Genomic DNA, 14,434 nt, shown 5'->3' with positions numbered 1-14,434 from the left:
TGTTAGAAACGGGTGGATGGCGGATGGTTGACGACTTTCTGATGCGGTTGCGGATGAAATAATTGCCTATCCGCGCATCTCTAATATATATATATACATATATATACATATATATACATATATAAATCTAAATGTATAAATATTTAGATATAGTACATACATGTGTACATATCATATTAATATAATGGATATATAATTATTAATATTTTTTGGGGGATATTAAGAGTATGTGAAAGTTAGACTCCTACTTTGTTTACTTCCCTGATGACCTCATCGTGCTTTGTACTGGATTTAAATGGGTGTAATTCTGAATTTATTTTTTTATGGCGCATGGACGTTTTCCATATTATCCACAAACTGTGTCATGTGTGATCATGTCTGTTGGCATTTTTTGTTGGTTTGATTTTTTTTTTTTTCCCACCATGACTAGGGAAGGTTGTTTGCATTGGGTCATGTAAGTGAATGTAGTATGAAGTATGGAAATTGGACATAGGCTTAAATCATATTGTCCACTACATGGCGCCATAATGCCTCATATATAAAACTCATATGATTGATGATTGATGATTGCCGTCTCGCAGCCCAAATTGAAGACGCTGTCAGGCCCGCGAGCCATAGTTTGGACACCCCTGCCTTAGTAGATCAGGCTCTAAGTGTAACTCCTTGTTGCCCTTCAGAGGACAGCAGCCACTGTCAGGCCAACGGCGCCATGCCTCTTCCAGTGGCGGGTCGTCACGTGGCGTTCAACCCCGTGGACGATCCCTCCAGGCCGTGGCCCTCCTTCCTCGCCAGGACCAGAGAAGAAGCCTCGGGGTTGCCGTCTGCCGCCGCGTATTCCATGTCGCCGGAAGACTTGAGTCTGACGGGGCAACAGTACGCCACGTCCTTGCTCAACCTCTTGCACAGCGACCGCAGCGAGATGGGGCCCGGTGTGGCCTCCGGCTCAAAGACGGAACTGGTGCCCAGCTGGATGGTACCACAGGGTTTCAGGGACTCTGTGGATCCTGCTGTAGGCTTTGAGTCTGGTAAGCAATTTAGTCACGGGTTGCCTGTTTGCGGCCTCATTTTGGGTCTTGACTATGACCCCACGTAACGATCTCGGCAGCCTAGTGAGTATTGCAATATATATTTAGTAATAGATTTTTATTTGTAAAAGCACTTTACATTGAGCAAACAACCTCAAAGTGCTACAGTGCATTTAAAAAACTAAACAACAACGCTAAAACCACAAATAAAAGTTAAAGTTAAAGTACCAATGATTGTCACACACACCAATAGCTGCCCCCAACAAGTCAAATAAATAGTACAAAAAATGTTTTTAAACTAGAACAGCCTAATAGCTAGACTAGCACACATATATCTAAAAAAAAGGCTTTTTTAAAAACATCCACAGTCTGTGGTGCCCTCAGGTGGTCAGGGAGAGGCTTCCACAGACTAGGGGCGGCTGAGCAGAAAGCCCGGTCTCCCATAGTTCGGAGCTTTGTCCTCAGAGGTTGGAGGAGGTTAGCCTGTCCGGAGCGGACAGGATTTTGGGGGTGAGCAGTTCTTTGAGGTAGAGGGGGGGGCATTTCCATGGAGTTAGTAGGGAGACTTTGTATTCAATCCTGAGTGGAACAGGAAGCCAGTGAAGGGATTTGAGAACCGGTGTGATGTGGTCGTATAACACAGTGAAAAGGTAACAAAACGGAATATAATATTCTACAAACCCCGTTTCCATATGAGTTGGGAAATAGTGTTAGTTGTAAATATAAACAAAATGCAATGATTTGCAAATCCTTTTCAAGCCATATTCAGTTGAATGCACTACAAAGACAACATATTTGATGTTCAAACTCATAAACTTTATTTTTTTTTTTTGCAAATAATAATTAACTTAGAATTTCATGGCTGCAACACGTGCCAAAGTAGTTGGGAAAGAGCATGTTCACCACTGTGTTACATGGCCTTTCCTTTTAACAACACTCAGTAAACGTTTGGGAACTGAGGAGACACATTTTTGAAGCTTCTCAGGTGGAATTCTTTCCCATTCTTGCTTGATGTACAGCTTAAGTTGTTCAACAGTCCGGGGGTCTCCGTTCTGCTATTTTAGTCTTCATAATGCGCCACACATTTTCAATGTCTGGACTACAGGCAGGCCAGTCTAGTACCCGCACTCTTTTACTATGAAGCCACGTTGATGTAACACGTGGCTTGGCATTGTCTTGCTGAAATAAGCAGGGGCGTCCATGGTAACGTTGCTTGGATGGCAACATATGTTGCTCCAAAAGCTGTATGTACCTTTCAGCATTAATGGCGCCTTCACAGATGTGTAAGTTACCCATGTCTTGGCCACTAATACACCCCCATACCATCACACATGCTGCCTTTTACACTTTGCGCCTATAACAATCCTGGTGATTCTTTTCCTCTTTGGTCCGGAGGACACGACGTCCACAGTTTCCAAAAACAATTTGAAATGTGGACTCGTCAGACCACAGAACACTTTTCCACTTTGTATCAGTCCATCTTAGATGAGCTCAGGCCCAGCGAAGCCGACGGCGTTTCTGGGTGTTGTTGATAAACGGTTTTCGCCTCGCATAGGAGAGTTTTAACTTGCACTTACAGATGTAGCGACCAACTTTAGTTACTGACAGTGGGTTTCTGAAGTGTTCCTGAGCCCATGTGGTGATATCCTTTACACACTGATGTCGCTTGTTGATGCAGTACAGCCTGAGGGATGGAAGGTCACGGGCTTAGCTGCTTACGTGCAGTGATTTCTCCAGATTCTCTGAACCCTTTGATGATATTACGGAGCGTAGATGGTGAAATCCCTAAATTCCTTGCAATAGCTGGTTGATAAAGGTTTTTCTTAAACTGTTCAACAATTTGCTCACGCATTTGTTGACAAAGTGGTGACCCTCGCCCCATCCTTTCTTGTGAAAGACTGAGCATTTTTTGGGAAGCTGTTTTTATACCCAATCATGGCACCCACCTGTTCCCAATTAGCCTGCACACCTGTGGGATGTTCCAAATAAGTGTTTGATGAGCATTCCTCAACTTTATCAGTATTTATTGCCACCTTTCCCCAACTTCTTTGTCACGTGTTGCTGGCATCAAATTCTAAAGTTAATGATTATTTGCAACAACAAAAAAATGATCTGTGAGAGCTTAAAAGGATTAATTGTCTTTCGAAGTATAGCTTAAGTATAGCGAAGTATAGCTATATAACCCTAACCCTAACCCAGGGGTAGGCAACCCAACATGTTGAAAGAGCCATATTGGACCAAAAATACAAAAAACAAAGGACTTATGTAAGTGTTATAATGAAGGCAACACATTAAGTAAGTGTCTCAGAGGGTGAGATAACTCCTGGAAATTACTGGTTTAAAACTACCAAATGTATAGATGTGTGTGTCTAAGTTAAAGGAAAGGACAGGTTGTCTTCTTCTAATAGATTTATTACAATATTTGCAAGCTGGATAATGTTTCCTGTGGTCTGGAACAACATGATAAACTTTTTTTTTTTCTTTTTTTTTCTGATGTATCTGTTTATGTCTTTAAATAGCAAACAATGAGACATTCCAACCTTGACAAAATGATTCAATACATTATGGATGCTGACATGGGTGAAATTAAGCATTTTTTGATGAATAATCTTACAAATGCTGATGGTAATTCCTCCAAAATCCAGAGAAGCGATGATTGACTGTCTCACGCATCACGGATCAATTGTGTAACATGTGAGTTGGCTGCGATGGTGGGGGAGGATGCCGTACAGACCCGGCAGGCCCAAACGCATTGTGAGGGTTTGCTGGGAACTTCTGGCAGAGTCTCCTGTCAGAGAGAGTTTCAATTCCCGCCTCCGGAACGACTTTGAACATGTCACGAGGGAGGTGCTGGACATTGAGTCCGAATGGACCATGTTCCGCGCCTCTATTGTCGAGGCGGCTGATTGGAGCTGTGGCCGCAAGGTAGTTGGTGCTTGTCGTGGCGGTAATCCTAGAACCCGTTGGTGGACACCGGCGGTGAGGGATGCCGTCAAGCTGAAGAAGGAGTCCTATCGGGTTCTTTTGGCTCATAGGACTCCTGAGGCAGCGGACAGGTACCGACAGGCCAAGCGGTCTGCGACTTCAGCGGTCGCAGAGGCAAAAACTCGGACATGGGAGGAGTTCGGGGAAGCCATGGAAAACGACTTCCGGACGGCTTCGAAGCAATTCTGGACCACCATCCGCCGCCTCAGGAAGGGGAAGCAGTGCAGTGTCAACACCGTGTATGGTGGGGATGGTGTTCTGCTGACCTCGACTGCGGATGTTGTGGATCGGTGGAGAGAATACTTCGAAGACCTCCTCAATCCTACCAGCACGTCTTCCTATGAGGAAGCAGGGCCTGTGGAATCTGAGGTGGGCTCTCCTATTTCTGGGGCTGAGGTTGCCGAGGTAGTTAAAAAGCTCCTCGGTGGCAAGGCCCCGGGGGTGGATGAGATCCGCCCGGAGTTCCTTAAGGCTCTGGATGTTGTGGGGCTGTCTTGGTTGACAAGACTCTGCAACATCGCGTGGACATCGGGGGCGGTACCTCTGGATTGGCAGACCGGGGTGGTGGTTCCTCTCTTTAAGAAGGGGAACTGGAGGGTGTGTTCCAACTATCGTGGGATCACACTCCTCAGCCTTCCCGGTAAAGTCTATTCAGGTGTACTGGAGAGGAGGCTACGCCGGATAGTCGAACCTCGGATTCAGGAGGAACAGTGTGGTTTTCGTCCTGGTCGTGGAACTGTGGACCAGCTCTATACTCTCGGCAGGGTCCTTGAGGGTGCATGGGAGTTTGCCCAACCAGTCTACATGTGCTTTGTGGACTTGGAGAAGGCATTCGACCGTGTACCCCGGGAAGTCCTGTGGGGAGTGCTCAGAGAGTATGGGGTAACGGACTGTCTTATTGTGGCAGTTCGCTCCCTGTATAATCAGTGTCAGAGCTTGGTCCGCATTGCCGGCAGTAAGTCGGACACGTTTCCAGTGAGGGTTGGACTCCGCCAAGGCTGCCCTTTGTCACCGATTCTGTTCATAACCTTTATGGACAGAATTTCTAGGCGCAGTCAGGGCGTTGAGGGTATCTGGTTTGGTGGCTGCAGGATTAGGTCTCTGCTATTTGCAGATGATGTGGTCCTGATGGCTTCCTCCGGCCAAGATCTTCAGCTCTCACTCGATCGGTTCGCAGCCGAGTGTGAAGCGACTGGGATGAGAATCAGCACCTCCAAGTCCGAGTCCATGGTTCTCGCCCAGAAAAGGGTGGAGTGCCATCTCCGGGTTGGGGAGGAGATCTTGCCCCAAGTGGAGGAGTACAAGTACCTCGGAGTCTTGTTCACGAGTGGGGGAAGAGTGGATCGTGAGATCGACAGGCGGATCGGTGCGGCGTCTTCAGTAATGCGGACACTGTATCGATCCGTTGTAGTGAAGAAGGAGCTGAGCCGGAAGGCAAAGCTCTCGATTTACCGGTCGATCTACGTTCCCATCCTCACCTATGGTCATGAGCTTTGGGTCATGACCGAAAGGACAAGATCACGGGTACAAGCGGCCGAAATGAGTTTCTTCCGCCGAGTGGCGGGGCTCTCCCTTAGAGATAGGGTGAGAAGCTCTGTCATTCGGGGGGAGCTCAAAGTAAAGCCGCTGCTCCTCCACATCGAGAGGAGCCAGATGAGGTGGTTCGGGCATCTGGTCAGGATGCCACCCGAACGCCTCCCTAGGAAGGTGTTTTGGGCACGTCCGACCGGTAGGAGGCCACGGGGAAGACCCAGGACACGCTGGGAAGACTATGTCTCCCGGCTGGCCTGGGAACGCCTCGGGATCCCCCGGGAAGAGCTGGACGAAGTGACTGGGGAGAGGGAAGTCTGGGCTTCCCTGCTTAAGCTGCTGCCCCCGCGACCCGACCTCGGATAAGCGGAAGAAGATGGATGGATGGATGGATGGGTCTAATAGAAACTAAACCTTGACCAAAACCAATAGAAATAATCCGTTCCTGGGTCAAACTGTGGCCATCATAAAACATTTACATTATTAACGCTCATAGATGGTACAGTAGGTGTCAAAACAATCACTTTTAAAGTAGCGTAACGTACAAACAGTCTTTTTTTTTTTTTTTTTTTTTTTAAATCAACATAGAAAAGAACACATGATAAACTTTGCTGTGGTCTGGAACAACATGACAGACAATCAGAAATGCAGCCAATATGACATACAGAAAATGTGTCATGAGACATGCAAATATAAATTAAATACACAGAGGACATAAGTAAAGGAACTTTAAATGAGCTCAAATATAGCAACAAACGATGCAATATGTACACAGAGCTAGCCTGAATAGCATGTTAGCATGGATTATTAGCACTCCACACAAGTCAGTGACATCAACAAAGCTCACCTTTGTGCGTTCACGCACAGCATAAAAAGTTTGGTGGACAAAATTAGACAAAGAGGGAGTGGCATAAAACACGTCTTTCTGTGGCAGAGTCGGAGAAAGTTGTATGTGAACAAACTGCGGTGCGTTCAAGGGCCAACAGGCATGGCGTAGTGGGTAGAGCAACCGTGCCAGAAACCTGAGGGTTGCAGGTTCGCTCCCCGCCTCTTACCATCCAAAAATCGCTGCCGTTGTGTCCTTGGGCGGGACACTTCACCCTTTGCCCCCGGTGCCACTCACACCGGTGAATTGAATGATGAATGATAGGTGGTGGTCGGAGGGGCCGTTGGCGCAAATTGCAGCCACGCTTCCGTCAGTCTACCCCAGGGCAGCTGTGGCTATGAAAGTAGCTTACCACCACCAGGTGTGAACGAATGATGGGTTCTACATGTAAAGCGACTTTGGGTACTTAGAAAAGCGCTATATAAATCCCAGTTATTATTATTATTATTATTAAAATGAGTAGGACAAAACGGTGCTGGCCAAATACTGTCATCAGTGAAGCATGTTTAATATAAACAGTGGGATTTCTAACAATTGGGAAGATTGGCGTCATGTTTGTTATCCTACAGAAACATGGAACCCGACTTAAGCAAGTGGAAAAACTTATTGGGGTGTTACCATTTAGTGGTCAATTGTACGGAATATGTACTGTACTGTGCAATCTACTAATACGAGTTTCAATCAATCAATCAAACATTATCAAAACAACAAATATTTGTTTCCCTCTATCTTTTTCTATTTTTGAAAAAGCTCCAGGGAGCCACTAGGGCGGTGCTAAAGAGCCGCATGTGGCTCAAGAGCCGCGGGTTGCTGACCCCTGCCCTAACCCTAACCCTAACCCTAACCCCTAACCCCTAGCCCCTAACCCTTACCCTAACCCTCAAATTTAGAGCAGCTATAGTAAAATAGACATGTTGGAGGGATGATGTCGGTTTATCGCTCACATCTAAATCTGGAGAATGTAATAATGAAAATAATAATAATAATGGATTAGATTTTATATCGCGCTTTTCTATTGTTAGATACTCAAAGCGTTCACAGAGAAGTGGGAATCCATCATTCATTCACACCTGGTGGTGGTAAGCTACATTTGGAGCCACAGCTGCCCTGAGGTAGATTACAGATGTTGAGATAGAACATCAACAGTTGATGTCTGCAACAAAACACAAAAATATAATGTCAGAACTAATTAATTATAACATTATCAGCACTCTTTGTTGATAACATTCTGAGCATATAAACTCTCATCAGAATCCTAGAGACCCTTCTTACTGTTAAAACTGTATTTAAAGAGTCGTAAATAGGTTTTTGTTATGAAAAAAATTCCATTTATAATGAATAATTCCTACTCGGTGGAAATTAATTTACCACAGCCAGGCTCAATTAACAGTGCTAAACGAGGGTTTAGTGTAGATTTGGCTATTGGAGACCGGGTGTGTACATAAAACACACAACATGCAGTTCTAGTACCTTTCCTATTAGAATATTAAGACATGAAAGATTCATTTTAATTGACAAGTTATGTAAATATGTGTATGTCAGGTATGAACAATAAGCAAAGACGACATTGACACCGACGTTCCAGTTCAATAGTCATGTGTTTGTTTTGCAGCTAATGTCCAAAGTTTACGTTAAAAAGGTAAAGAAATAAGTTCACACGTGCAAGTCGTGGAGCCAACTCAAAACTTTGCCACTAATTGATAAAGTAAACAAAACAAAATGAATATTTTTTGACACTTTATTTTAAGGGAAAAAGTTTGGCTGCAATATAAATGTAAATAGTACGCACTTTTTACAAATACGGCCGTAAATGTGTCACAATAGTCAACATATATATATATATATATATATATATATATATATATATATATATATATACACATATATATGTATGTGTGGGGGAAAAATCACAAGACTACTTCATCTCTACAGGCCTGTTTCATGAGGGGTTTCCTCAATCATCGGGAGATTTTAATGGAAGCATTCACATACCATGGTTTATATAGGGCACAGAGTGGGTAGGTACAGGCTGGCGTAGGGGCGTGGTGATTGGCTCATGTGTTACCCAGGAGGTGTTTCCGTCTGTGGCGGCATGCTGATACAATTTCGCTGCGCTTGTTGAGGGATGACAGGTCTGGACGGTATATAATAAACAGTTTCTCTTTCAAGCATAGGTTGCATCTTTTATTACCACTATTGTAAGGTGTGCTGGATGCAAGAATTTGTCATGTTATTGAATATTCAACATTATTGTCTTTGAGGTCCCAAATGTGTTTGCTGAGTTCTGTGGTATTCCGCAGGTTTTGGTTCCTGAAAGAAGCCTTGTGATTGTTCCATCAGGTTTCCGCAGGTTTTGGTTCCTGAAAGAAGCCTTGTGATTGTTCCTTCAATCACAAGGCTTCTTTCAGGAACCAAAACCTGCGGAATACCACAGAACTCAGCAAACACATTTGGGACCTCAAAGACAATAATGTTGAATATTCAATAACATGGCAAATTCTTGCATCCAGCACACCTTACAATAGTGGTAATAAAAGATGCAACCTATGCTTGAAAGAGAAACTGTTTATCATTTACCGTCCAGACCTGTCATCCCTCAACAAGCGCAGCGAAATTGTATCAGCATGCCGCCACAGACGGAAACACCTCCTAGGTAACACATGAGCCAATCACCACGCCCCTACGCCAGCCTGTACCTACCCACTCTGTGCCCTATATAAACCATGGTATGTGAATGCTTCCATTAAAATCTCCTGATGATTGAGGGAACCCCTCATGAAACAGGCCTGTAGAGATGAAGTAGTCTTGTGATTTTTTCCCCACACATACATATATTGCGCTCTACTACAGTATCGAGCACTATTTTTTGGATAACCTTATTAAGACATATATACACATATATATATATATATATATATATATATATATATATATATATATATATATATATATATATATATATATATATATATATATATATATAAAACCCCGTTTCCATATGAGTTGGGAAATTGTGTTAGATGTAAATATAAACGGAATACAATGATTTGCAGATCATTTTCAAGCCATATTCAGTTGAATATGCTACAAAGACAACATATTTGATGTTCAAACTGATAAACTTTTTTTTATTTTGCAAATAATCATTAACTTTAGAATTTGATGCCAGCAACACGTGACAAAGAAGTTGGGAAAGGTGGCAATAAATACTGATGAAGTCGAGGAATGCTCATCAAACACTTATTTGGAACATCCCACAGGTGTGCAGGCTAATTGGGAACAGGTGGGTGCCATGATTGGGTATAAAAACAGCTTCCCAAAAAAATGCTCAGTCTTTCACAAGAAAGGATGGGGCGAGGGTCACCACTTTGTCAACAAATGCGTGAGCAAATTGTTGAACAGTTTAAGAAAAACCTTTCTAAACCAGCTATTGCAAGGAATTTAGGGATTTCACCATCTACGCTCCGTAATATCATCAAAAGGTTCAGAGAATGTGGAGAAATCACTCCACGTAAGCGGCATGGCCGGAAACCAACTTTGAATCACCGTGACCTTCGATCCCTCAGACGGCACTGTATCGAAAACCGACATCAATCTCTAAAGGATATCACCACATGGGCTCAGGAACACTTCAGAAAACCACTGTCACTAAATACAGTTGGTCGCTACATCTGTAAGTGCAAGTTAAAGCTCTACTATGCAAAGCGAAAGCCATTTATCAACAACACCCAGAAACGCCGCCTGGCTTCTCTGGGCCCGAGATCATCTAAGATGGACTCATGCAAAAGTGGAAAAGTGTTCTGTGGTCTGCCGAGTCCACATTTCAAATTGTTTTTGGAAATATTCGACATTGTGTCATCCGGACCAAAGGGGAAGCGAACCATCCAGACTGTTATCGACGCAAAGTTCAAACGCCAGCATGTGTGATGGTATGGGGGTGCATTAGTGCCCAAGGCATCGGTAACTTACACATCTGTGAAGGCACCATTAATGCTGAAAGGTACATACAGCTTTTGGAACAACATATGCTGCCATCTAAACGCCGTCTTTTTCATGGACGCCCCTGCTTATTTCAGCAAGACAATGCCAAGCCAGGGCTTCACGGTGGCAGAAGGGTTAGTGCATCTGCCTCACAATACGAAGGTCCTGAGTAGTCTTGGGTTCAATCCCGGGCTCGGGATCTTTCTGTGTGGAGTTTGCATATTCTCCCCGTGACTGCGTGGGTTCCCTCCGGGTACTCCGGCTTCCTCCCACCTCCAAAGACATGCACCTGGGGATAAGTTGATTGGCAACACTAAATTGGCCCTAGTGTGTGGATGTGAGTGTGAATGTTGTCTGTCTATCTGTGTTGGCCCTGCGATGAGGTGGCGACTTGTCCGGGGAGTACCCCGCCTTCCGCCCGATTGTAGCTGAGATAGGCTCCAGCGCCCCCCGCGACCCCAAAGGGAATAAGCGGTAGAAAATGGATGGATGGATGGAATGCCAAGCCACATTCAGCGCGTGTTACAACAGCGTGGCTTCGTAAAAAAAGAGTGCGGGTACTTTCCTGGTCCCGCCTGCAGTCCAGACCTGTCTCCCATCAAAAATGTGTGGCGCATTATGAAGCGTAAAATACAACAGCGGAGACCCCGGACTGTTGAACGACTTAAGCTCTACATAAAACAAGAATGGGAAATAATTCTACTTTCAAAGCTTCAACAATTGGTTTCCTCAGTTCCCAAACGTTTACTGAGTGTTGTTAAAAGGAAAGGCCATGTAACACAGTGGTGAACATGCCCTTTCCCCAACTACTTTGGCACGTGTTGCAGCCATGAAATTCTAAGTTAATTATTATTTGCAAAAAAAAAAAAAAAGTTTGTGAGTTTGAACATCAAATATGTTGTCTTTGTAGTGCATTCATTTGAATATGGCTTGAAAAGGATTTGCCAATCATTGTATTCCGTTTATATTTACATCTAACACAATTTCCCAACTCATATGGAAACGGGGGTTTGTATAAGCATGTGTGCTCAAAGAGTGTCTTCTCTCCCAGGACAGCGTCTGGAGAAGAAGGACTTGTACTGGTACTGAGGACACCGCGCCGGGACAGAGCAGGAAGGGGCAGGGAGATGACCTCAGAATGAAGGCAGTGCGAGGGAAGAAGCTGTTGTGTAACTTTCTTCTCCACAAGCAAGTCTATGCTCCTTTTTTTTTGCAGCCCAGTAGCTTCCAGGAAATTGTGTTGCCATTTCCGAGCCAGCTACCAGGGACCAGTATTACTCTGTTACTTTGTCCTGTGTTATTATTACTGTAAATATGGCGACAAACTAACAAATAACTTACATTCAACACTTGTGAACAAAAGCATTGTTCAAGATATTATTGCTGTTTCACTTTGCAGACACTCAAGAAAGAAGGGAACGTTAATGCATTGTTCAGTCATCTCCTTTAACGTCATGTTTACGTTTACATGGTCGGTTTTTCTAAATAAACATTCCTCCTTTGATACTCCTTTTGTGTTGTTGATATTGTGGAATGTTCTGTCCTGTTAGTATTTTCTTAGTGCTTTTAGTGTCCATCTTGACTTGTTTGCATATATACTATATTCAGAGGTGGGTAGAGTAGCCAGAAATTGTACTCAAGTAAGAGTACTGTTACTTTAGAGATTTATTACTCAAGTAAAAGTAAGGAGTAGTCACCCAAATATTTACTTGAGTAAAAGTAAAAAGTATGTTGTGAAAAAACTACTCAAGTACTGAGTAACTGATGAGTAACATACACACACATATCATATATATATATATATATATATATATATATATATATATATATATACACACACATATATATATATATATACACACACACATATATATATATATATATATATATATATATATACACACACACATATATATATATATATATATATATATATATATATATATATATACACGTATACATAATGTATACATATATACACACACACACATATATATATATATATATATATATATATATATACACACACACACATATATATATACATACATTGATATATACAGTATATAAATTATATTTATGTATTTTGCCGTTTTTGTTTACATGTTAAAGGTGTTTTAATGAATATACATGCATGTTTAACACACATAGATTCCTTTCTTTCATGAAGACAAGAATATAAGTTGGTGTATTACCTGATTCTGATGACTTGCATTGATTGTAATCAGACAGTAGTGATGATAACGTCCACGTTTTCAAATGGAGGAGAAAAAAAGTTCCTCCTTTCTGTTTAATACCACATGAAAGTGGTTGGTTTTTGGTATCTTATTTGTCCAGCTTCCATATTCGTTTTTATACACTTTACAAGAAATACATTGGCGGCAAACTCCGTAGCTTGCTAGCTTGTTTGCGCTGGCTTTCGGAGACTCTTATTTTGAAAGCGCAGGCGCGATGGAGCGGCACTTTTATTGTGAAGACAGGAACTGTGCAGTCAGTCTTTAGGCTTTTGACGGGATGTACGGTTGAAATACAAAAAGGATCTTTTTTCCTTCACACTTTTGATTGATTGATTGGAACTTTTATTAGTAGATTGCACAGTACAGTACATATTCCGTACAATTGACCACTAAATGGTAACACCCCAATAAGTTTTTCAACTTGTTTAAGTCAGGTCATGTGACCGCCTGGCTCTGTTTGATTGGTCCAACGTCACCAGTGACTGCATCTGATTGGTGGAACGGAGTGAACGTCACCAGTGACTGTATTTGTTGAAACGCAGGCACTATGAAGGTCTGTCTGACAGACCAAAACAAACAAAGCGTGCATTAACAGATCGATAAAAATTAGTAGCGAGTAGCGAGCTGAATGTAGATAAAAGTAGCGGAGTAAAAGTAGCGGAGTAAAAGTAGCGTTTCTTCTCTATAAATATACTCAAGTAAAAGTAAAAGTATGTTGCATTAAAACTACTCTTAGAAGTACAATTCATCCCAAAAGTTACTCAAGTAGATGTAACGGAGTAAATGTAGCGCGTTACTACCCACCTCTGACTATATTATATTATTGTATTTCAGCAGTGTAATACAAGGACATAAATACAAAAGCCCAAAAGCAGCGAAGTTGTCACGTTGTGTAAATGGTAAATAAAAAGAGAATACAACAAATCCTTTTCAACTTATATTAATTGAATAGACTGCAAAGACAAGATATTTCATGTTCACACTGAGAAACTTTCTTATTTTTTGGCAAATAATCATGAAGTTAGAATTGAATGGCAGCAACACATTGCAAAAAAGGCATTTTTTACCAGTGTGTTACATGGCCTTTCCTTTTAACAACACTCAGTAAAGGTTTGGGAACTGAGGAGACTGTCATGTCTGTGTAATCATGTTTTGTTTTAAGTCATGTTTTGTTTAGTTATAGGACTCTTTAGTTTCTGTCTTTTCACTCCCTTGTCTTGTTTCCATGATTACCCCATTAGTTTCACCTGTTCCACGTTTGGACTCATTGTGCACTCTTGATTGTCACCACAGCAACCCATTAGTTTTCACCTGTCACGTCACGCACCTGTTTCACGTTTTGAGTCACGCACCTGCTTTCACTAATCATGTCCATAGTATTTAAGTTCATTCTTTTCAGTTTGTCGTTCTGACGACCTCACCACATTTATGCTCTGTCCATGCCTGGCACTTCTTCCCATGTCCATTCTTCATGCAACTATTTTTGTCCAAGCCAAGTAAGTTTTTGTTCCATGTTTATAGTCTTTTTGTTTTTCATAGTTTTGTTCTCCGCCACTGTGCGTTCTTTTCATTTGTACTTTTTTGCTATAGTCTTTTGGTTTCATAGTTTATTCTCCGCCACTGTGCGCGCTTTCATTTATTCCTTTTTTTTTTTATAATAATAAATAAATCATGTACCTTCATTCCCGTCTCGCCCGAGCCAACTTTTGTTGCATCCCGGAAAAGCACACACCCAAGACCAAGTCATGACAGAGACACATTTTTGAAGTGGAATTCTTTCCCATTCTTGC

General features: G+C 42.4%; 1 protein-coding gene across 1 annotated transcript in view; it reads left to right on the top strand.

Moving 5' to 3' along the window:
• LOC133577076 (uncharacterized) overlaps positions 1-11,899 on the top strand; it is a 16,791-nt gene extending 4,892 nt beyond the window's left edge. Inside the window, exons 3-4 of the mRNA XM_061930619.2 lie at positions 678-1,025; positions 11,459-11,899. Of these exons, the coding sequence (XP_061786603.1) occupies positions 678-1,025; positions 11,459-11,496 (386 nt within the window). The 3' untranslated portion in view covers positions 11,497-11,899. The remainder of the gene's footprint in view (positions 1-677; positions 1,026-11,458) is intronic.
• Positions 11,900-14,434: the final 2,535 nt, after the last annotated feature.

Source organism: Nerophis lumbriciformis, linkage group LG36 (genome assembly GCF_033978685.3).
Source record: "Nerophis lumbriciformis linkage group LG36, RoL_Nlum_v2.1, whole genome shotgun sequence".
Classification (NCBI taxonomy): Eukaryota; Metazoa; Chordata; class Actinopteri; order Syngnathiformes; family Syngnathidae; genus Nerophis; species Nerophis lumbriciformis.
Note: the sequence above shows the minus strand (reverse complement) of the source record. Positions and strands in the feature narration are given on the sequence as shown.